Consider the following 23,591-nt stretch of genomic DNA (forward strand, 5'->3'; position numbering starts at 1 on the left):
TTAGGCCAACTCCTCCAGCACAGGCTGCTTGTGAAAACATTTATTTGCGTTTGTTTTTTCCCGAAATCCTCTTTCAGCCACGAGATGCATTATTTGTATTGGCCTTTTCAGCAGAACAGTATCCTGGAGTATGGAAATGGCCCGCCACCTCTGCACCTCACACCGTGCAGCAACCGTCACAATTTGTACCCCAACACCATGTTACAGGTAGTGTTGTAACTGCAGGACATTGTTCCTTGCTCAACCTAACAACAGACAAAACCAACATGAATGTCATGCTGAAAGTAATAATAATAATAAAAACCACAATGCTATAGCTATTAGAAAATGCTGTCTTTATTAATAGACACATCACTGGGGAGGTAAACTCTTCCTTGGCCAAATCAGTTAGTTTGCCTTAACAGAAAGAAAACAGAGCACATGTTCAGCTCAGAACAATGCATCAAGGTTAGTGTAATTGTGTATTCCTCTTAGCCCACCATGAATGCAGCATTTAACTTCTGAGTTTGCCACAAGTAAAAAAATCAAGAACTAAATTAGATGACAGGATGGTGTTTCATCTTGTGAAGGGCAAATTCCTCCAAAACATGTCAGAGCAAATTGTAAGAGAAAATAAAAAAAGGTCTAGAAATGTGGTAGAAGGACCTTGTGAAAAAATAGCTCCAGGATAATGAGTGCCATCAAATCGATAAGGTTTACTTCTCTTTTCGGTCTTTATGCATACATACACAAAAAATCACTACAAACATTCTGCTATAATGGCATTTTAGTATTTCATAGGGGATAAAAGAAGTCTTAACTGCTGTATCTAAATGTGCAGATTGACTTCAACTCTTACATCAGCCAGAGGGGATTGGAAAATCTTAAGTTTCTCTGTCACAGATCAAAGAATAAAATCCAAACCCTATGTTAACCCTTTTGGGAAGTCTTATTTCAACCAAAAAAATCCTCCTGATGAGTTATGGACCAATGCCTATATGTCTCTTAGGCAATGATCAGGCTGACAGCAGTGAAAATGGGGCAAGAGAGGAGAGCAAGGAAGAAAAACAGCCAGTGAAGAGCACAAGTATGGATGATTCCCTGGCGGGAAAAATAGCGTATAATATGGTGGAACAGTTTTCTGCCACAAACTTAACTAAACTTAACTGGAGCTATGTGCTGTACATATGAAACTGACCCTTGCTGAAGGCTGCCTTCTGCTTGTAGGTTGATATTCCTGGTCTGCAAAGTCTATGTTCTCCGAAAACCTCTGATGCACCCTGCCTGTTGCGCATCCCTCCATGTTATGGAAGTGAATAAAATCTAAATTTAGCACAAAACACATAGTACAAGCCAATCAAAAACTTACATACACTAACAAGCGGCAGCAAACTAGAGGACTATTAGGAAACCATGATACCCAAAAGATTTTATGGTACTTTGCTCTGATTGTGCCAGCTGCTCTACTTGCTCTGCGGACAACACCGAGAACACTGATGCTTTTCCAGAGGTGATGACGTGGCAGAAACCCAGGCTCAGCAGCACCACCTAAACAACTTTCACACAAACTACCACATGCCAAAAAAGCGCAGAAAAGACCTTCTGTGACTGAAATGAAGAACAGACTTCCTCAGTCACTTCAACACTACAAAGTTGTAAAAACCTAAGCTTTGCAGCAAAAATACTCTTACACATTATCCTAAGCAGCAATGCCCGTGCTGTACCAGTGGTTGCTATTTTTGGCAGAGAAGCTTATTCTCTGATGACACTACTGCTACACCAAAAGGGACCATCCTTTTTGATAAGGAATTACTTCCCTGAGCCCTTGATTGCACTGTTACAAGACGAGGCAAGTGATGTTACCCCTTTCCCAAGCAAGGAATGTCTCCCATAATTAGGAAAAGCTTATGGCACTTACACCCTTTGCAAGTGAAATCAGTGAAGTACCGTTAACCCTCAAAGCCCTGGACAGACACACACCACACACTGCAAAGGCTCAGAATGGCTACATGTTTCCATACTGACATAAACTATGCACGTTTACCTCAGATTTAAAGATGTCCAGGGTGCAAATACTGGATGTGCTGGGATGCTGTGCACAAAACCCATGCAAAGAAGGGTACGGAATTAGTAATATAATCTTGGGGCTTTTTTTTTTTTTTTAGAGCTAAAGTAACACTTTCCCATGGGGAAAAAGCTCATTTTTACAGAAAGTGATCCCAATAAAAGAACACATTCTTCCTTAGATTTACCCCTGAATAAAAACCAGTTTGGCATGTTTGTTGGTTGAGGAAAAAACAAATCTCAAACTGCCAGATGTGAGCTATAATAATGGTGGTGGTGATGATTCCAAGTTTGGATTTTTTACCCCCATCATGTATACTAGTTATGAAACGGAGACTGCAAGGGCTGAAAGGGAATTTTAGCATCTTTAATTAAGAAAACAGAATGAACTAGAAAACTGGAAAAAAAACCCTTGTGACTAATATGCAGATTTTATCAGCTTGTAGATCGGAAGCCACAGTTTGCTGGAAGTTGTCTCCTTTTTGCTAATTTTCCTCTGATGAAAAAGGCACTTGTGTTCTCTTTAACTGAATGCTTTACTTCCATGCCTTTTGCAGCATATGCTCAAGTTTGCAGTTACTATTGATAGAATGGGAAAGAATTACAATTCTTAAGATTTTATAAAAATTCTTTCAAAGCCTAAGTGCTGTAGAATTTAAATTACGATTCAGATATTCACACTCAAACATCATTCCTGGAACCTTCCCTTGCAAAATTCCTACCAAAAATGGAGTTTAAATTAAATGAAGGCTGTAACGGTGGCCTCATTGGAGCCTGCATATGTGCATGAAAGCTAGCGATGCCAGGAAAACAGCGTTCAGATTATTTTAGGTCAAATGTCCAGTGGGACACTTGAAAACTGTTAATTTGGAAGAGGATAGACACGTGACTTTGAAGCAAGAAGAGAAGTCTGCTCCTCTGTGATCATTAAGCTGAAACCTTGGGAGTATCTGTGCCATTAGCAGAGGGAGCTGGCTTAGCCAGAGGATGTGGGCTGGGAGAGCAAAGTCCCACAAGTGAAGGATGCCCGAGCCCTATGTACACCTGCACAGCAAGCATTTCTTGAGCCCACCAGTCCCAGTGCTAAGGTATGGGAAGCTGAAGTCATCAATCATAATCTGCAAAAAGGATAAAACCAGTATCACGCACAAGGTTACTCTTGCAGGACTGGGGCTTATGATGACCCTCAACCAGAGTTTTCTGCAGGGATCAAACCCTTGGTTTCCTCCCTCCCAAAAAAGAAGAAAAAAAAAAGAAAAAAAACCAAAACCAAAACACCAGCATCTGCTTAAGTGCCAAGGCACTAATGCTGATGGACTCTGGAGAGCATCTCAGAGGCTGTGTGACAGCAGCAGCAGATTAGGTGCCCCTGGGGCAGGGACAACGGCTGCCAGAGCGCTACCCCTACCCTGGGCATTGGTGCAGCACCAGGGGTTTGGGGGCAAAAGTGCACGAGATGGTGCATCGGGGCCCAGCAGACAGAGCAGCTCTGCTGCTGCCGCTGCTCACCCCTGACTCTGCAGCCAAGCCACAGGAGATGAGATGAGCGATGAGGAAAGTGCAGATGGGGCATTGCACTGCCCACCTCTGTTTCTTCTGCTCTGATTTGAGAATTCTGTGAGGCATTTCTATCAGAAAACACTAACTATACCAAACTTAGACTCCATCAGTGTACTATAGTATATAACTCTGAATAGGAAAACTGATCTCCGTGTTATTGGGCATGCAATAAACTAAAGGCACCACAAACAGGAGGTATATGCATCTAGCTATAGGAATGCCTTTGTTACACTTGAGAACTGTTAAGTATGAATTAGACCGGGAAACAAAATTTCCATTTCCTAGGCTTTTACTAAAGCAACATCACAGGAATATAGACCAGATATATAAGCACGGACAACCTCTTAGATGAGTGACTAAAGCTATCATAGTATGTATGACCGGGTAAGAAACATGATACTGTCACTCAGTTAACAACAGGATAAATGGGAATGTAACACAGAAAATGTATCCCTATGGAGTGTGAAAATACATTAACTCCTTGATGCTCTTTACAATCCATTATCAGCTACAGAAGGCACACCATAATATCCAAATCCCAAGTGCAAACATTAAAGACATGATATGCAGCCATAATCAATTGTAATTACATTGTTTCATCCACAATCACCCTGTAAACAGGTCGGGAGCTAATTAGATCAATAAGTGAATTCCCATCAAGTGCAATGAGCTGCACATTCAGCAGGATAAGTTACCCCTGCCTATGGCTACAGCAAAAGAGTGCGTTCGCAGCATCAGCCGGACCAGCTCACTTTTAAATTGGCTCAGGCTGCAGATCGCAGCGTTGCCTGCCCACTGCTTCCCAAAGGCTCGCTGCAAAGGGCAAGGCTTTCAGTGGCTACAGATAGCTTACGTACCCACCGCAGTGGTCTTCCTTATATTCCGTATTTGAAGCATAAAACATTCAACAATGGGATATTTTAACTCCTAAAACCAGTCAATTACATTTGCCAAATTAGCCTGTGTGACTGAGTTGGTAAGCGCAATGAAGGAGTAAGAGTGAAACAAAAGCCCTGTTGGAAATAGGTCACTCCTTTAGAAAATTTTGCAATGACACACTGCAAATGCATTTGTGTGTTCAATGAGTAAGACGTGTTTCTTGCAATGAGAAAGCCTGGAAAAGCTTAATCAAAGCCTAGCTTATCAGGAAAGGCTGATTGGCTTCCATTGTGCCTCATCCAGCAGAATCTAGCATTAGCGTAAGCTTCGCCAACCATTAGTTGGCAGAAAATCCCAATTTATTTTGATACCAGAGGTCTTACCTCCAGGGGTTTCCATGACCACATAATCAGGTGGTGCATCAGTAGCCCATCCCATGCCCTCCAGTCAGCATCACCCAGTTAATCAACTTGACAGCCAGGAAGGATGGGAACTGACCATAATGCAGAGTAATTTGGGAAGGAAGAGAGGTACTAGGGTGATACATAATGAGCTGAAATATTTTTCTTTGAAGAAAGAGTGCAAAAGAGAAACTAATTAATAAACTGCCATGAGTGATTCAACCCAAAAATGCAAAATAATGATGGACTGAAGTTTTCCCTACAGCGAGCTGTCATCTGAGTTTGTGAACTGTAAGGCTGATTTCCCCAGCATTATGCAAAGAAATGGTCCCTTTTTGCTTTTATTTAGACTTCATATTTTAGCTGCTGAGTCTTCTTTACACTGAGGTGGGTTTGCAGGCACAGAACAAACCTAACCCTTCTCTTCCTGGGCATGATCTGCCTGTGCAAAAACGTGGTCACATTCTGGGGAAGCACTTCTCAGTACTTCCAGACTTGGATATCTACCAGGATGACACATGACAACAAATGACAAAATCTAAAGGAAGTCAGACCTTATGGGGGCCGGGGGTTAAGCACATTTTATATAAATATGAATTTATTCATTTAACATTTCATCTGAACTCATCTTACATTTGTGCCACAGCTTGACATTGTTATAATCAATCTAGCAGAAAGTATTGTGAGATACCATTGGTGCAAATAAACATCAAGGAGCACGAACCAGAATTTATTGCCATTCTAAACCTGGTATGCAGGAAATATTTTTGTCGTTTCAGTTCAGTGACTACTTCAAGGGTGAAGAATCAAGTCCCACCAGGACCACCTGTAAGCATCTCGTGGCTATTTGCCACGAAGCCACTGCAAAATGGGATCTTCTTGCAGTCTCGTATAGCTATCAAAAAAAAAAAAAAAAGTACGGGGCAAAGGTAAATGAGATAGCTCTGCAAGCACTGAAGACTCATCAATACGGCGCTTCATTGCTGAGAAGCAGAGTTAATTAGCACTGCCCCATTGACGGCACCACATCAGGATCCAAGCCATCCCCTCCACACAGCACTGCCCGGTGTTGAGTAGATCCACCAGCTCGTCCGGAGCCAGCCAAGGCGTATCTGCCCTGCTAGCCTTTGTCATTCAAATCACCCAGCTACGAAACTGTGACTACAACGGTTAAACACAAGCAAAACAATCTAATTTTGTGCTTCAGAAGACCAGCTAAGAGTCCCCTCACCATCTGTAAATCCAAGTGCCAGACCTGGGCGATTAGGACCGCATGTTTCCTAGGTGATAAGCCTTTCATTTTTCTGGAAGACACTTGAAATAGAGCATAGGAAGATTAATCCTCCCCAGAGAAGGGAGAGTTCACTGGCTAATTTCTCTTGCATTTAGATGTAATAATTAGGCGTATTGATTCTCCTGCTTTATTCCTTACCATTCTAATGAAATAATTAAGACAACTTCAAGGAAATATTTGAAAGCTCATTTCACATTGTCTCTTCAAACACGGGCCACCTAACACTTATGTGCACACTCAAAGGGAAAAGCAAAGGCAGATTCTCGCCTTACTTATCTCCGTAATTCATCAGGCATCAACTTCAGGCAGCAAAGTGCTGCCCGAGGCTCCACTCCATTTGCTGCCTATCATGACTATGAACAGCAACACAAATGAGATCCATCTGGTGCAACCAGGACACACATTGCTCCACTAAGCTCCCACAGCAGCTTGTTATCAATGGGGACTGGAGAGAGGCCGACCCTCTCCAAGAGTTCCGAAGAAAAAAAAGCCACATGGTTAATTCCCCTCGCACAGCCTCACAGTAGCATTCTTGCAAAATATCATGCATATGCTGTGCCCAGTTCAAACTTTTAATTTTGATTCTTGGAAGGTAACGCTGAAGTGTCTACACCAAAGGGCACTCATGATCTCCATTCTCTCAGACAGCCGCACAACCAAGCTTTTCAAACACAAGCATGAAATTATCCATGAAGGGCTCAATCTTCGCACCGCATCCACAGGAGGAAAAAGGACCCCTGAGACAAGTGGTCTGGGGGCTCCCTGATGGCCCTCAGGGATGTACAGTGTGGCTGAATGGATACAGTTCAGACCCTGATGCACTGTGCACATTGGCACAGATACTCAGGGAGAGCCAAAACTGGAACAACCGTTAGAAGGATGAATGAAGATATTAAACATGCAAAAAGTTCTAAGAAAAGCCACTTAAATTGAAAAGGATTTTCTCATGTCTAATTCAACATTACTAATTCAACAGTTGATAACAGTTCTCTGATCTCTCCAGCATGTCTCAGATTTAAATAATTTTCAGCAATTTTGTATTAAATAGCCTTTAAAATATTAATCTTGTAAAAACATAGGGAAATGCATATGCATTTTAACACACGCTTGCTTCAAAAAACCACTAAGCCCAGCTGATACAAAATTATAGTCTCCCAGCTGCCAGGGGCAAAGAGGATGACTGAAAAGAGCTCACGCCGCCAAAAGCATGCAAGAGATGCTGTTCTGGATCTAACACAGATGTGTTAGATATTGATGAGTGTTTCGGTCCAAAGTGAGGACCAAACTTTCCAGAAGTGAGGCATTTACTGCAGATTGAGATCGCTTGAGTACCTTGACCCAAGCAGTACAGTTGCAGGCTTCTTCGCCTCTTCCCTTCATGCAAAGCTCACCCAGACCCTCGTGACTGATGTAGCTCTGGCAAGGCATTAGCTATAAACATTTAATAGGCGTCTCCTGCATCTAGTGGTCACTCTGACAGCAGGGGACTGATGTTTATGATTGAACACTTCAAACAGAAATCTTGGATATGGCTACCTCTCAGGAGGAGGAAACATCTGAAGAATGTGTTTTTCTGATATTTATATTCCCTTAGAAATGAAGGGTGTTTTCTGTATGACTCACATCCATGTTTTTCACTTGTGATATTTTTAAACTCCGAATCCAGCACTGATTGGAGTGCAAAAAGTGCGACTTCTCTCCCGTCCTACCCCGAAGGGCCTTTCAGCCAGGTACAGGTGACAGCAGGAACTAAGAACAGGTCATCTCCAGGTTTGCTATGGGGACAGAAAGCCTAAAACAAATAGCTTTGGGATCTACAAACATCAGTCATATGTGAAAGCTAAAACCTGGCAGGTTTAATGAAAAAGGAGTAAATAGACCCATTTCCTATGAGAACATCATGTATATTTGAAAACAAACAGAAAAACCCACCCAGAATAAGGGCTTCTTTCTCTCCCCTCCACCCAAGAGTATCTTTACAGTTGAGAGCAGAGCTAAATTAAAAATTGCAATTAATTAAACAAACAATTCAAGGAAATATTCGCATGACAAATGATCTGATGCAGATTGCTGGCATTCATTTCCTCCTGCTGCACATCCCTTCTCAAAGTCAGCATGCTCGCATGAGGCCATCACGGAGAAACCCACGTCTGTCGTAGCTATGTGGCAGGGGCTGCACCCAGAGTGCCCAGGTCTGCAGTGTCCAGTCCTCAAAGAGACAAAGGATGCAGAAAATAAAACAAATAATGATAAAAATTTCAGTGCTTTGGAAGTGCTCCCTGGAGTTTCAGCTCGGAGAAGGCTAAAGGTTTCCTCACTGGAGCAAGGCTCACCATGAAATCTTGTTGGCTGGGCTACAATGCCTTTAACATCAGATAAATGTAAATGCTGCCTTTCTTTAAACACAGTTTAGTTCCTTTATTGCATCATTCAAGAGACATAAATGCCAGCCTCAAGCTCAGACAGACAGAACAAGCTATTCAAAGGAAAATCACGGGCAACATTTTGCTCTGGGTGGAAGCATTCTGCTAATGGTTTTGCAAAACATCTTTTTCCTGCAGGAGCCAAAACGAGAGGGAAAGTTGAGGCAGAAAACCTGGAAACATGAGAAAAGGTAAGAGAGAGATCTCTGCCCAGCCATGGGGAAGGAGCCTGAGGATGCAGGGTCCCTCACGGGACACAGGAACGTGCCAGGCTCTTCCGTACTGCTGGTGCAAATAAGCATGAGTACATCACCGAAACATCTGAAGTAACTTCTTTTAAAAAAAAATAACTGGCAAAGATCTGAAAATTTGGCTAATGATTCAGATCAAAAGGGGTACCATTATCACAGAATCCCACTCAGCCTATACAAAAATGCTCCAGCTCTCCAAGTGACAGGGAATACACTGTTTTCTTTGCGGTAACACAGAACTGTACAAGATACAGGGTTTAAATACATTTCCATTCAGATAAGTTATCTCTTCCCCTCCCCACCAGCAGCTTTTAAAAGATGCATCTTGAACTTACAGCACTGGAGGGTTTTTTCTTCTCAGATTTTTAATCCACTGGCATCATAAAGACCTTTTAGCAATTCACAGTGTGAAGAGCACTTTCTCTTCGGACTGCCCTGCTTTGAGCCAGTTTGTACCTTACGGTTACTTCATTACTTACATTGCATTACACAGGGGCAAATGAAGCAGCCGTGCTCCTCTCTGTGGCAGATGTGCCCCGGGGCTGGCATGAGCCAGATGTTTCCCAGGGTCCCACATCAGGCGCAGAGGATGGACTGCCCAGCTGCTTTACCCCAACTGCCCCTCCGCGGCGTTGAGCCAGACAACACACTTCTGGCCATCATGCTAGCTTGAAAGAGGGGAAAATCAGAGATATACTGCAGTGGAGGCAGCCACATCATCAGGCTGCACTAATCAAGGTGTTGCAATTAGCAAAACAAACAAAACCCACCAAAACAACAAACTTGTGGGAGACATCCAGTTTCTGTTGAACTACAGAAGGAACACCAGAGGGACCGGAATATATTTCTTGCTGCGATGGTCTTGGCTATTTGTCCTCCTGCAAGCCAGTGGGACACGTGCCAGCCTCTTCAAACCCTGAAGCCACGCTCCCCACGTGTGGTTTTGGTGACAGTTTCATCAGGGGTTAAGAGTCACAAATTTAATGTTTAACAACTGTAACGAACCAACATGCAAAACTTTTGCTCCGTTACTCAGTTTCTGTCTAACAAAAAGGCATCTTGGCCAGCAAAACCCATGGGTCTCCTTCATACACGTACAAAACAGAGCTCTCCCACGACTCGTTGGCTAATTCCTGACCACTGCTTCTGCAAGACATCTCTTTTCCCTGAGCCCTTCCCGTCTGTACATGTTGCACGTCGGCTGTAAACATCACGAACAATACAGGTTGTAAAAACCAGAACAGACTGCAAGAAGCTCGTTTCCCTCTTTGAAGGCACCTGTGCTTTCTTGGTAACGTGGTAAGCTGATGAAACGCCAGGAGGATGGTCTATAGGGAATACACAAGCACTATACATGGCACGTTGAATCCGATTTTGCTGCATACCACCATATGGAATGGAATCTCAGCGGCATCAAACGTTTACCTAAACTCCATTAATGTCTTCTCCAAGCCAATATTTATAGCATACACACCAGTATCTGCTGTCAGAGTGTGTATAAATGTTAAACTGAACTGTTAAAGAAACATAATGACAGATGTAGAGATGCTGAGGAGTGCAATCTATTCTAATTTATGATAATTTATTTCCATCATCTGGAGCCCTATTCAGAAGAGAAAGCTGAATGCATCCCAAAGCGCATCACGGGGTGGAGTGTAAAAATCCCCAGAAAAAAACCCTCTTTTGAACCAGGCAAGAGTACTCTTGTCCTACCACCCAGGACATGCTTAGCAATCTCTCTGCACAGAAGGAATACAGATGTGGGGTACTCGAGCCCTGCCTCCCGGCAGCCCAGTGACATGCAGGTTTTATGGCAAATTGGGAATAGCTGGGAACTGTTTGTCCCATGAGAGACGTTTGATCGTTGCTGAGTCACTACTTTTGGGGGACTAAGCTGCGCCAAAACCATTTATTAGCTCTGTCAGAGCCTCTTCAGCTGCATTAACAACCAATGCTGCACCCATGGGTGGCCAGCGCTAACGAGCACATAAACAAAAAGATGGAAACCTATTTTTAAAAATGAATGAACTATGCCACAGCGAGCTATAGAGCAGAAAGAGCTTTTCTATTTAACTCCTCAGCAACGCATGCTGTGCTGGATCGGTTCTGCCATGAGACCCGAGGTCCGCCTCGGTCTCCTGTTGCTGTCATTCTGCTGTGAAAGCCATGACGAAGGGGATGAAAAAAAAGAAAAGGGGATAATAAATAAATAAAACCCAAAACCAAACAAAACAAAAAAAGCAGTGACAGCACTTGGTCCCTGCAGTGGGAGTGGCGGGCCGTGGAGGACCGCAGGCAAGGAGCTCATTTTCACGGCATCATCCCTGCCCGGGAAGCGCGGTGACGTGGCAGCGGGAGGCGTTCTGCCGCGTGGCACAGCCAGAGTCCCCCGCATATGTCGGCCCACCGCGAAGCCAGCTCCTGCTGCCTGCCAGGGCCGCGCAATCTGGACAGGCACAGATTCTGTGCTGGAACGGGCGCCCTCTCCGCAGAGCTGCCTGCCACGAGTGACAGGCTGCGCTGGCAGCAGCGGCAGCGCGTACAGCCCACGGAGCCAACGCAGCAGAACAAGGCGCTGAGGAGCATGGCTCACCGATTCCCTGCTCAGTGGACTGTGCTGCCTCAGCACAGCCCTGAAACGCTCCACATTTGACCAAGAGAAGGGCTAGGCACACAAGCATGAACTACAACACCAATATGTAAATGCTGCCTTAGATCAGCTGAAAATTTCCCACCAAAACCATTTTCTGCATTGGAGACTCACTCATCTTTTTCAAAACAAGTTGTCTCTCAAAAAACGTAGCCTCCTCTTTCTAAGTCCCAGTGCCAAGGGCTTGCAACAGCCACCCTGGGGACACTGCTGTGCCCCTGAGGAGCCCGGGCTGGCCCCTCGCTCTGCCCCTGCTCTGTCAGTCGGGCTCCACAGCCGGACGCACCGTCCCGGTGCACAGGGGGGTCACGGGTGATGTGATCCATCACCGGCTGCTCTGGGAGGGGCAAGCCCAGGGCACTGCAGTGGGGTGTGGAGAGGAGAAGGAGAATGGGACCCAACCACGGCTTCTTTACAGAAATATTTCATGATGAAATGTTGTAGTTTCTGGCATAAATTTTTCTTCATTCATGATCTCACCAGAGTGCCAGTTTCCAATGGAAATTTAGATTAAAAATTACTTTTCCCCCAAGAAAATGAAATCTGTTTTACCAAATCAGCTCCACCAATGACTTTTTGATGCAGCAATGACAGATGCTTCCCTGACATCAAGGTACAGCCCAAATTGCAAAGCACAAACACTCCACACACCCCTCAGCTACCTGCCCCACGCTGTAACGCACGAGGAAACTCGCTCTAACACGTTTCCTTGCTATGAAAATACCACGTGCTCCCAGCTCATTTACCGCCTCTCATCATCATCATCGAAGCCCAGCCCCCAACGGTGCAGGGGAGACGATGTGTTACCTCGTCTCTATTTGCAGACCCTTCCACACATTTTGAGATGGGCTGCGGTGGGGCTGCTCGGCTGCGCGCCGCTCAGCACCCAGTGCCGCACCGCAAGCCGGCAGCCTGCCAAGCGCTCCCAAACCTGGCACTCGGCTGGGACTAATCAATAGAGGTGCCTAGCCAATGCCATACAGCTCTGCTTTTGCTCTGAAGGATCAAACTTTATTAATTAACCCACATGAAAGTGAATGTTTTGCAATGAAATCTCTGCTCCTGGCCTCAACTCTCTCAATGAGTAATTCCATCAAGGAAACTCTTCTTGCAGTACCATTCACAGAAGTAGATTAAAAATGGGGAGAGAATATGTTCAGAAAGAAGCTCGGTTGAGTCATACTCTTGAATCATCTCTCTTTCCACACGCCTGTGGTCACCAGTTGGAAAAGTCAGTCTGCGACGCACTTGGTACCTGGCAGCGTGCAGCTTTTGCACTTTTATCCATACTCAAATGCATCCTTGCGTCTGTGTGCAAGATTAGAACAAAACACTGCTACGACACAACAGCAGACACCATGTATATCAGCTTGCTGAGATCAAAGGCACGCAGCAGCAAAGAATTTAATTAAAATGTTAAAATTAAACAGGAAGACATCCATTGTTTAATTTTTTGGCAGGCGTGTTCTTTCGAACCAGGACCTAATTCCACTCCAGCACGCTGACTGCCCTTGGAGATGGCAATCAGGAGAGCTCTGCTGGATTTATCAGCTGCTGGATTTGGCGGTGGGGGAATCCCACACTTGCTTTGGCTTTCAAGCACAGCCTCTGAAAAAGCACTTGGAGAAACTGCTCAACTCCAAAGAAAAATTATCTCAATATACATATTCTGCAGTAATAACCCAATTTCCAGTATCAGACCTAACCCCACTGGGCTGGACACGATACACCCTCACAGGCATCATTCCCTCTTATGGTCCCAACAGAGAGCTGTGACCTTGCTATGTTCAACCACTCCCAGCCACCACTCTCTCCATATGAAAGATGTTTTAAATAGGGTAAAACACTGATGCAGAGCAGTGCTGCTTTGTGTGTAACATAGCCTCTGCATGAGGAATAGCAGGGTAAGCAACTATGTGGTTTTTAAACTTGCACACAAATGGGGGACTCGCCTTGTTTTGCTTCAAGCATACCTCCAGCGCACAGCCAGGGAGAAGATTATTCTGAAAACAGTTCAAGCAAGGCTCAAGTTTGCTTGTTAAATAACTCTAAGGTATTTCCTGGCATTCTAGGGTATTTTGACTTGGATACTGAAGGCAGTCATAGGCCATCATATGGCCCACATCGGGGAGCCTGAGCCAAGCAGCCTGTTGTGTCCTTAGTTTCTGAGAAGCTAGCAAGGAAGATTTTGCTACTTTTATAGTATTATTTGGGGTGCCACTGAGGCTTTTCACCTAATATTAGGAAGATTGGCAGTGTCAAACACGGGCCCCTAATACAAGCACCCAACATGCAAGTGCCAAGGATTTGAGCTGAGGCTTATTACTTCAAGCAACAGAAACTCTGGATTTGCATCACCTGAGAAATAACACAGGAGGGCAGAGAAATGGCATCAGGAAGAGTGAAGACTGAGGACAGACACAACCACTTCTTGAAATTCAAAGAGCTGTTGCTATAAATCACTTCCTGATGTATCAATGATCTTGCCGATGTTAGGTGGCATTTTTTTCTGAGATCTTCTGGGCAGAATTTCACCCTCAGTACTTCAGGTTCTTGAGCACTTCTCAGGAATATTCAGTCAGGCTGTTTGCAGCAGGGTCTGGTATTTCTCATGGAATAAAGATCAAGTTGACAGGTTGGGGGTTTTTCAGGACAGTCAAATCAGATTTATTTCTGACAGTGGGTCTGGGACAGTACACCTCTCATCTGGAAATGTATAATACTTTATTGAAATCCTCCTGCTCCACAGTTTTTCTCCTGCTTCCTTAACACAGAGGAATGGGAGAGTATCTGCCCCCTGCACATCTCTGCCTAGGATGCTTGTTGGGGGTCTTCTCAGCAAAGAGACATCCCCAGTCCCCCAGCAAGAGCCCCTGTGCAGGGTGACACGATCTCCGACCATTCTGAAAATACCCTCGCCAACTTTTACCTTGCAATTGCACTGCCAAATTGGGGCTGGGACATCTGCACCAGCACTTCTCTAGGAACAGGAGCCCACAAAGCTCCCCCAGATTTCATCCCAAGCTCCGGGCTGCAGCACTTTCTGCTCCCCACAGCATTAGCTCAGCAGCTCCCGCAGGCTCTGCCTCTAACACAGCCTCTTCCCCAGACACCGAGGCATTTTGGAAGAGGCACAGACAGAACAGCTTGTTCAGAGAAACACATTTGTCTATCCATTAGAACATCACAGAGAAGGAAAAGGTAAAACAATAAAGGGCAATGAGCACATTACTTCAGCCTTTCCCGGCCATTTACATACCCCACTGCTTTAAAGACCAAAGTTGGCATTAGGCTTGAGAGACCTTTCTGCTTTCCTCTCCACGCTGAGGACCAGAACACTGCTTCATGCCACAGATGGCTGCTCATCCAGAAAGCCCCTTCTTGAGGGGCTACATCAGTCTAATCCTTTGCTGATCCTTCTCCCCTAGCAGCACTATGAAAATACACAACCACAGCAGCAACCGAGCTGCCCGATCCAAGACTCCCTGCCTGGACTTCCCTCCCTCTCACACCAACAAACACCTGAGCCTGACCAACACCAGTTCTCACCTCACCATGCATTTCTGCTTCAATTCAAGCACTTTGAAAATGCATGCCAATACTACATGCAAAAATCTTCTGGACTATGTGATCATGGATGTGCCCGCATCCATAGGCTGCTAATGAGACAACATCTCATATTTTTTGCTTATATAAAAGGTTCTTAGAGAATATTTCCTTACTGAATGCTATTAACAAGCCCTTTCCATGCCACGATTTGTACCTACAATTATAGTCACTGAAACCCCCCATGATTTTATGCAATCTAAGCACTTCCTTAAGAATGGGGAGTGAAGTATTCTGAATGGGAAAACACTGCTTCCAAGGACAAACCTGAGAAGTCTCTACGATAGCCAGAAGATAAAACTGTGCAAATTAAACAAAGCAAAAGCTTGCAGTTTTTCTATATTCAGTATTCTTTGGCTTTTGCCAAAAAGCAAGCAAGCTGTCACCTTAGCAACTATGTCACACTTTGCAGTACATATGCCACTTTGAACAAACACCTTAAAAGCCGAGGCTCCACGCTGTATGCTCCTTTCAATAACGTTCCTTGCAGCACTTTGCAGGTGCCCCCTGAGAGCAAAAGCCATTAAGACCCTTTTGGCCAGTTGCTGGGCTGGACAGCCAGCCAGCTGGCCAAGTGCTGTTTGCCACACTGCACCCCAGGACCATACTACTACTTAACTACTTTTATTTGGTGCCTAAGGGGACAGCGGTGCTAGCAGGGGTGTGACGTGAGCACTTTGTCTTCCATTGCCAGCCCTGCGCAGAGCCCAGCGCTACCCTGCTTCTTTCCTCCCCCCTTCCCCTGCATCAGGAGGGGGTCCTCACTCCCAGAGCAGGGCAGAGGTTTCAGCCAGCAACCAGGAGGTCTCCTGCCCCTTGGGACTACACCTGTGCCATGAAGCCAGGTCAGCTTGGGGGTTACAGGATCCATGATGAAAGGGTTTTGTCACAGGCACCTCTGAGCCTGTCCTCCCCCAGCTGCAACATTTGAATCCAGAGATGTCAACATGCAGGGCTTTCACCCGGGGCTCCAATTATGCAGACGCTGATTTACAGGAGTGATGACTGGAACATCTCCCTCATAAAAATTGGCAAGGAGACTTTAACCGTGTATGTCTAATGGCAGAGCCCTCTATCTCCGTGCATCTCCTTGCTAGTTTGAAAGTCAGATCATTTTTGTTCTTCCCTTCATAGAAACCTGGTTTGCATATGTAATCAAATTTAGCATTAATGAGTCTCTCTCCTCATCTTCTATTCCTAATGCTTGAAGCAGCCACACTCAGATAATGCCAGCCATTGCAATGTCTTATCACGAGGAGCTTTTATCGGTTTCACCCAGGAATTTCCACGGAAGCAGTACATAACTCCAAAACCTCCTGATTCCTGGAGCACCGTATCTCAACCATATGTGCTAATCCTACATAATTATTTTATATCAGGTCTCACTCCGGGCTGCTTGAGAATCATCAGAATTTAAACAAACTTCAGGCGACCTTTTAAAATCAACTCTTCCATGACCACAACATGAGCCTACGTGGAAAACGGCAGGCACTTTCCAGATGTAAGGTGCCACTTATTTGCAATGTGGCTGGGCATTGCTGGCCTCTTCTCCTTCCCTCCTTGCCTGTGCCAACATTTGTACCATTTTAACTGCAACCTTTCGATGGGACAAGCACAGTTCTCAGTTTCCAAGATCATCTGCATACAGCTAAACACGCATGTGAACAGCGTGCAGAACAGCATGCAGAACAGCCAACTCTCTGCACTCTGTGTAAACCCATGGGATCACAAGACAGGTTTTCTGCTCTTTCATGTTTTGGGTTTTCAGTCTTTAGGGCTTCCATCCTTCTTCTGCTACCCTGCTCTAAAAGCATATGGTTTATCAAAGCCAAAGGTTTCAGAATCACAAGACTCTCAGAAGTTAAGACCACAAGGTAAAATACCACGTAGGCACTGTTACTGCTTCTGCTGCCTTTATCCCAGTCCCACGGACAGAGGGACACGTGGCTTTCACATCTGGCTTCAGTAAGACTACAAAACTTTTCAGATCTCTCCTGTCGCACACAACACAGCCTGATGTCTAATGGCAACATCGACCTCTCGGTTCTTCCTAATAAAAATAACTTGTCCGACAGAGTTCCCTGCCTGCAGATTACTGATGCCCCGATACGTGGTCAGAAGTTGTAGGTCCAGTGACAAGGACCAATACAGCCTGTTTGCAGGGCTCAGGGGTTTTTGGATGCTCGGATCCCATTGTTTCACTGTGGCAATTTTTGCCTGTACAGAGCTGCAGTGCATTTTGCATGCATTATGCTAAGCTGCCTATAAGAAATCATCCAATTAATGACAGCTTACAGAGAAGGGTTAGTTACAGGGTAATTACCTTTCTAATATTAAAATGCCATAGAAATGGATTTACATTTTTTTATTAAGTGGCACAGGTTTTATTGACCTGACACTACACCTACAAGACCTTTGAGGTAGCAACTGGGACCAGGTTCTCAAGAACAGTTAGGTACCTGCATCCCAAGGCAGACATCAAAACCAATACATTTTTCACACGTGTTTGTGTAGCTTACACATCAAGACAGATGGACCCAACACTAAATGCAGCACTTGATCCTGGCATTGCATAAGCAACATTAGCAGTCAGAAAGAAATATTTTATTAAGGTTTCTCTTTCAATATGAGGGCAGAGAAGAAACATTCAGCTCTTCCAGCCCTGCATTCCTGAGGAGCCTTAAGCTTCTGCAAGGTTACCCTGCTCCACCACCTCAAGTCTCCGCCCATGCCAGAGCAAACAGCAGCTTTCTGGTTAAGCAAAAACCAACCACACATAAGCAAACATGATGACGAGTCTCAAGCAACTACAAATTATCTCAGGCCCATAATACACTATGTAGAGCAAACTACTAAACACACATCCCTCGTGTAAGCATTACCTTCTTAATTTTTTTTTTCATTTATTTTCAGCATCTCAAGATATCTAGGCTTTTCTAGGACACACTTGAAAGCATGCAGCTACTTATGGCCATTCATATGCATGCAAATATAATCCAACAAAAGCGCTCCATGGCCAGATGAGCAATCAGCATTAGGACAAAAAGACAAGACTTATTATCAGTCTTTCAAGATTCAGATTCCCTTTGCCTTCGAAATACACACCTGTTTGCGAGGCAAGGGGTGCTAACCCTTTCAGAATCTACACAAGCAAAGCAAGCTTGACTCTTGCCAGGCTAGCAACAGCCTGGCCTTTTTCTGGCTCACCAGTCAAATGATCAGCATCATGAAGGCAAGGAAGCAAAGCAAGGTTAGCTCAGTCCATGTACACATAGATTTTTCAAACCACCTTGCAACTCTCTTGTCCAGTTTTCACTGGAGGTGGATGGGGATTTGTTGTCCAAATGCCCTGCGCTGCTTTGGAAATCTTTGGCACATCCCATGAAGATGCTCATGAGCAGTGATGAGCTGCAGTCAGGCAAGGCCTGGAATGTATTTTCTCTGCACAGAGGCAAAAATAAAAACAGCTCCTCAGACACATTCAGGTCCACTTCCAAGTTGTCCTACAAAAAAAGCCCCAGCATCCACAAGATCTGTGCTGCAGCATAAATGACTCGCATCTGTCATTTTCATCATCATCATCGTCATCTCATCATCAAAGACACTGGCTTCGACAGAGCTACTTGCACTGTCTTTGTGCTCATACCAGCCCAGACAGGGCTCCAAGCTGGCGGAGCAGGAAGCTTGTTGCACGGTATTTTAAAACAATCTGCAGATAATCAGCAAGGCAAACACAGCACCTCCCAACTATCAAAAAAGCTTGAGATTCTGCAACTTTGCTATTTATCGAGGATTACAGGGAAAGGTGTTATGACAAGCACTGCATCTCCTGTTATTTTACACAGAAACTGGACAAATGTCAGGTTGCTTTGGGTCTGCAGTAGGAAAGTTGTTTGTGGCAAATCGCTGCGAAGTTCATTAAAAACCTCAGCCTAGTGATACAAAGTTCCCACTTTTACAAAAGTATTTTTGCAGGTAACCACCTGATTATACCTGAGGTAGTTCATATACCCATCACACCGCGATGCGCAGAGCCTTGCTTTTCACTTAATTTGCCTTTGTTAAGGCTCCAGAGAGGCAACGACTGAGAAACAAATAGACCACAACTGACAGACTTGCTTGTCTTGCTCTCTTTTTGCAGACCCCAATAAAAGCAGTCTAAACACATCCCGAGATTCACAGGACTGAAATTAATCCAGGGAGACGAATGAACATATTTCTTTGCTTTCATCTTTCGTTATTCATTACTGTCAGGTGCGTGTATAGGAGAGTCATTTCTCAAGTGAAGTTGTAATAGGGTTTGTGACATTGCAACTGGTTGTAGTGCCACAGTAGATTATCATGAGAAATAAGCTTCAGAAGGACACCCTCTTCTCATGCAAAGATCCGTGGAGTAACAGCCAAGGGAATAAAGAAGAGCAAGGACACACAGAGCTTTCAAACAGCTTTTCCCTGCCCCCAGCACATGTCATGAAGCAAGAGCTGACTCAAAGCTAGAAACACCCAGGGCTTATCTTGTACAGCTATGTGCAGTTTTCCAAGCTCAGTTTGTGATCCACATACTCCAAGTACACAGTTACCAAGGTAGAGTTTAAAAAACACAACTCTTGCTTAATTGCTACAAACCCTTCCCCTCCCTTCTCTTAACTTTTCCTGGGCTGAGCCAACGTTGTCTCTTAATGGCTTCTAAATGCAATGTCTTGGCTGAAAGAAATACAATGTATGTCGTAAATACAAATGAACACATATCACAGTGCTGTGAATATTCCGAAGAATCAGTGTTGTCTCAGCATCTTGTCTCTGGGTGTTAGGTGACAGTCGAAGTAGAAGACTGAAAAAGGTCAGATATAGAGACAAAAGTACAGAGACAGAGGTCCATGTCTGAGACAGACTATAGGTAAACTGGAATTTGCACACCTATGGATTCATTCTGCAATAGCTACAGTTTCATGCCTGAGAAACCTACAGCCACCTCAGCTGTCTCCAGACTTGCAAGTGTTTGCACTCGTTAACACACAAATTTCAGCAGCACTGTTGTGCAAGAGGTTTATTAACAAAGATGCGCAGACCCCTGAGCCACCGTGGGCCTACCCAAATTGCCCAGAAGATGAGAGTGAAGATTCAAGGCTGGACTGCCCAGCCCACCTGAGGACATTTTCGGTCTACACCATCTCCACCCCAGCAGCCTTTCTGAGGAACCCCCATTCCTCTGCCATCTGTGCTGCAACACCACGAAGCCTCCCCGCAAGCACAAGAGCCAGCCATCGCCCAAGATCACTGTGTCACCAGCTGGGCTATGAACTTTATTTCTTTGCAGATGCAATCTAGGACTCTAGTGGGAGGTGTTAAGAGGTGTCATGAGTAGCATATGGGCTATAGTACACAACAGGGCAGAAATGCCAGTTTTCCCCTGCTCAGATTGCAGAAAGGGCTTTCCCCACCCTCTGTGTCCTACCTGCTTGTTTTTCACACTAGATAGCCACAACTTGGCTTTCTGGGAAACGTGCATTAAAAAAAGCATAAGCTTTTCAAAAGCAGAAGTTAACACCTCCCTTTTAGATGACAAATAAGCCAAAAGAAGACAACATTAAAATTACTGCACTTGCTTTCCCAAATCCTAAAACTCTGTAAAACTGGGTGTTATGATTCAGCTGCCACATCATTCACATGACACCAGTCACACCCTCTGACAGGTGATTACTGTAAAGCTCAAAAAAACCTCATCAGCATTAACAAGAGCAGGTCTGATAAATTCCACTGTCACCAGTACTTTTTGCATAAAAATGCCCCACTCACACACCATTTAACACCCGAAATGAAACGGCTGTAAATCCAGCAATTAATGGTGTAATTTGACTGTTCTGATCAACTGCACCGAGGGTTTCGAGGCTGCCTGGGAATGCGGAATCGGACACAGAATCAGCTGGAGCATTTGGTCTTTAAGTTTAAAATGCTAATTAGGCTGATAAAAGGAGTTTGAGGGAGAGAGAGACAGTCGAGACTGGAGATGGCAGGGAGGTGGATAGCAGTTGGTAGGCATGGTGAGAGGAAGATGGGAGCAACATGATGAAGCGAATAGAGCTGGAATTTGGGTAATCCCAAAAGCCTTTCAAGTATTTTAAAAAAATAAAGTCTACCACACTCTGAGATATTATACACTAAGATGTGCTTAGTTCTACTTACACATACGCGTCAAAAGGGGGAAAAAGTAATTTCTTAGACCATCTTAAATGTTAACATGCTCCACTCCCTTCTCCTGCGTTCCCTTATTGCCAAGGACTGACACACTGCAGCTGTGTCGGAAGAGCTCTGCCTACATGCAGCCGCACGTGTGTTCCTGTACACGCCAACGGGCAACGTGCAGCTGGAGCAGCCAGAAGACTTCGGCGGGGGGCTTTCAACCATGACAAAGGCAGCTTTTATCTTCGGCCGTTGGAAGAAGTTACAAACCTAGAACACTGCCAAGGGAAAAGAGCTCCCACTTGCTGTCCCAAGGATGCCAACACGCCGGGGGGAAGAGCTTCCTCAAGGGCACAGCCTGCGGCCCCCCGCTCAGAGCCCTTCGCAGAGGGGCTCGCTTCCCAACCACCACCAGGCACAGCTTCACCGGGCCAGCAGTCAAAAGACCCCGTTCCCAGCAGCAACTGGCCATAGAAATTGCTTTGCTCCCCTTTCTTCTGCTCCACGGCAAGTGACGCGGAGCAGCTGAAACACCCTCAAAGCAACATCTGGGGCTCAACCCCTGGGTGTCCTGGCTCATCCTCAAGGCAGGAGCAGCAGCCAGGTGGGTTTGCAGGAGCTCTGGGCGAGGAATGCTAGGGGCCTTGTCCATCCTCCACATGCAGGTCACCCAAGCCCACGGCCCCACCACATCCCCATCACCCATCTCCATGGGACCCACTGCGTCGAGGTGCCCAGTGGGGAAGAGGCGCTGCCGACCGCAAGCAGGGACTGGGAAGGGGTCCGGGGCGAGCAGCTGCCCCCAGCCCACCTCACCAGCCCCTCACAAACACCCTGCGGCCTGGCTGCACAGCGGGTGCCAACATGTGGCTAAACGCACCCGCGTGGGGACGTGCCCCCCAAAATCCGCGGCTTACATAATTCCCCAGCCAGCCGGCGTTAGGGGAATGTGATTAATCCTCCGTGACATGTTCTGAACTTTCCGTTCAGAGCGGCTCGCTCCTCCCGCAGACCTACTGGCGATGGATGTCATTTGACCTGCAGACTTCACTACGAATGAGCATCACAGCAACACACAGTGACATTGCTCCGCAAACCAATTATCCGTCGCCTTCCCCGCTCGGCCCAGAGACAAGTTTGCTAAATGCATAATGAGGATTTTATTATTAATTATTATTATTATTATTATTATTTCGCCCCCTCGTTTGTAAAAAGTCGTTTACAGCCAGCACAAGGATGGGGCGGTGGGGGCACCCGCCAACCCTCCCGCCGCCTCGCTGTAGGACGCCAGTCCCCCCCCCGGCCCCTCGGTAGCCCCCGCCGCCGTCCCAGCGCGGCTCCCACCTGTTCCGCGGGGCGCGCAGTTTGGGAGCAGCCCCCCCGCGCCCCCCGGCACTCACCCACTCGAGCACCCTGAGGAAGGCCAGCGGCTCCTTCACCACGCGGAAAGTGCCCGCGGAGGCGAGCTGCGGGCAGAGAGAGCGAGTCAGCACCGCGCCCGCTCCGCGCCCCCCCCCCCCCCCCCGCCGGATCCCGCCCGCCCGCGGGGCTCCGCGTACCTGGTCCACCGCCTCCATGGCGCCGCAGCCCCGCGGAGCCGAGCGGAGCCGAGCGGAGCGGAGCCGCCCGCCAGCCGGGGATGCGCGGCGCTGCCCCCGCGCACGCCGGGCGGAGCAGCCGGGCGGGGCCCGCACCCCCCGCACCGCCCCGCGGAGCCGCCCCGCGCCCGGGCACCGCGCCGGCCTCCGCCCGCCGCTCCGTAAATCGCTGTTCGTCTATTTCCGATTTTTCTTAATATTTTCTTATATTATTATTTCGGGGCGGAAAGGAAAACGTCGGGATAGAAGAAAAAAAAAGTGGGGGGGGGGAGCCAACACACTGCGCCCCCCCCCCCTTTGGCTGGAAAGAAACTATGAATATTTTTGTGAAGCAGCAGGCGCAGGGGTGGTGCCACGCTGCTCCGTGTCCTCCTGTCCCCTCTCGCCCTCCCGGGGCCGCCTTGCCCGCCGCCCCCGGCCCCCGCAGGGCTGCAGCTCTGCGAGCCTGCTCTCTAAGCACGCGCTCCCTCCTGCTTTTCCAGCATTTCCTTGACAGCAGAACAGCATTTTCTGCCCTGCTGTTGTTCTGGCCTCGTTTCCCAACACAACCTTAATAATTAGAATACATCCTGGGTGGCACAGCCTGGCAGAAGCTGCTGTTCCCTGTGTCTGTCCACACTTGCTCGCTCACCACATTCCCAGCTCCTCGTGGCATTAACCCATCACCATGAGGGGCTTGTGATGGAGCCAGTGCCTGCCCCGGCAT

General features: G+C 46.4%; 1 protein-coding gene across 1 annotated transcript in view; it reads right to left on the reverse strand.

Annotated features, from left to right (window-relative positions):
- SYNPR (synaptoporin) overlaps positions 1-22,979 on the reverse strand; it is a 109,875-nt gene extending 86,896 nt beyond the window's left edge. The window contains exons 1-2 of the mRNA XM_056338068.1: positions 22,847-22,979; positions 22,688-22,753 (exon numbers count right to left, since the gene is read on the reverse strand). Of these exons, the coding sequence (XP_056194043.1) occupies positions 22,688-22,753; positions 22,847-22,864 (84 nt within the window). The 5' untranslated portion in view covers positions 22,865-22,979. The remainder of the gene's footprint in view (positions 1-22,687; positions 22,754-22,846) is intronic.
- Between the last annotated feature and the right edge of the window lie 612 nt (positions 22,980-23,591).

The sequence above is a fragment of the Falco biarmicus genome, chromosome 4 (assembly GCF_023638135.1).
Source record: "Falco biarmicus isolate bFalBia1 chromosome 4, bFalBia1.pri, whole genome shotgun sequence".
In the NCBI taxonomy this organism is placed as follows: domain Eukaryota; kingdom Metazoa; phylum Chordata; class Aves; order Falconiformes; family Falconidae; genus Falco; species Falco biarmicus.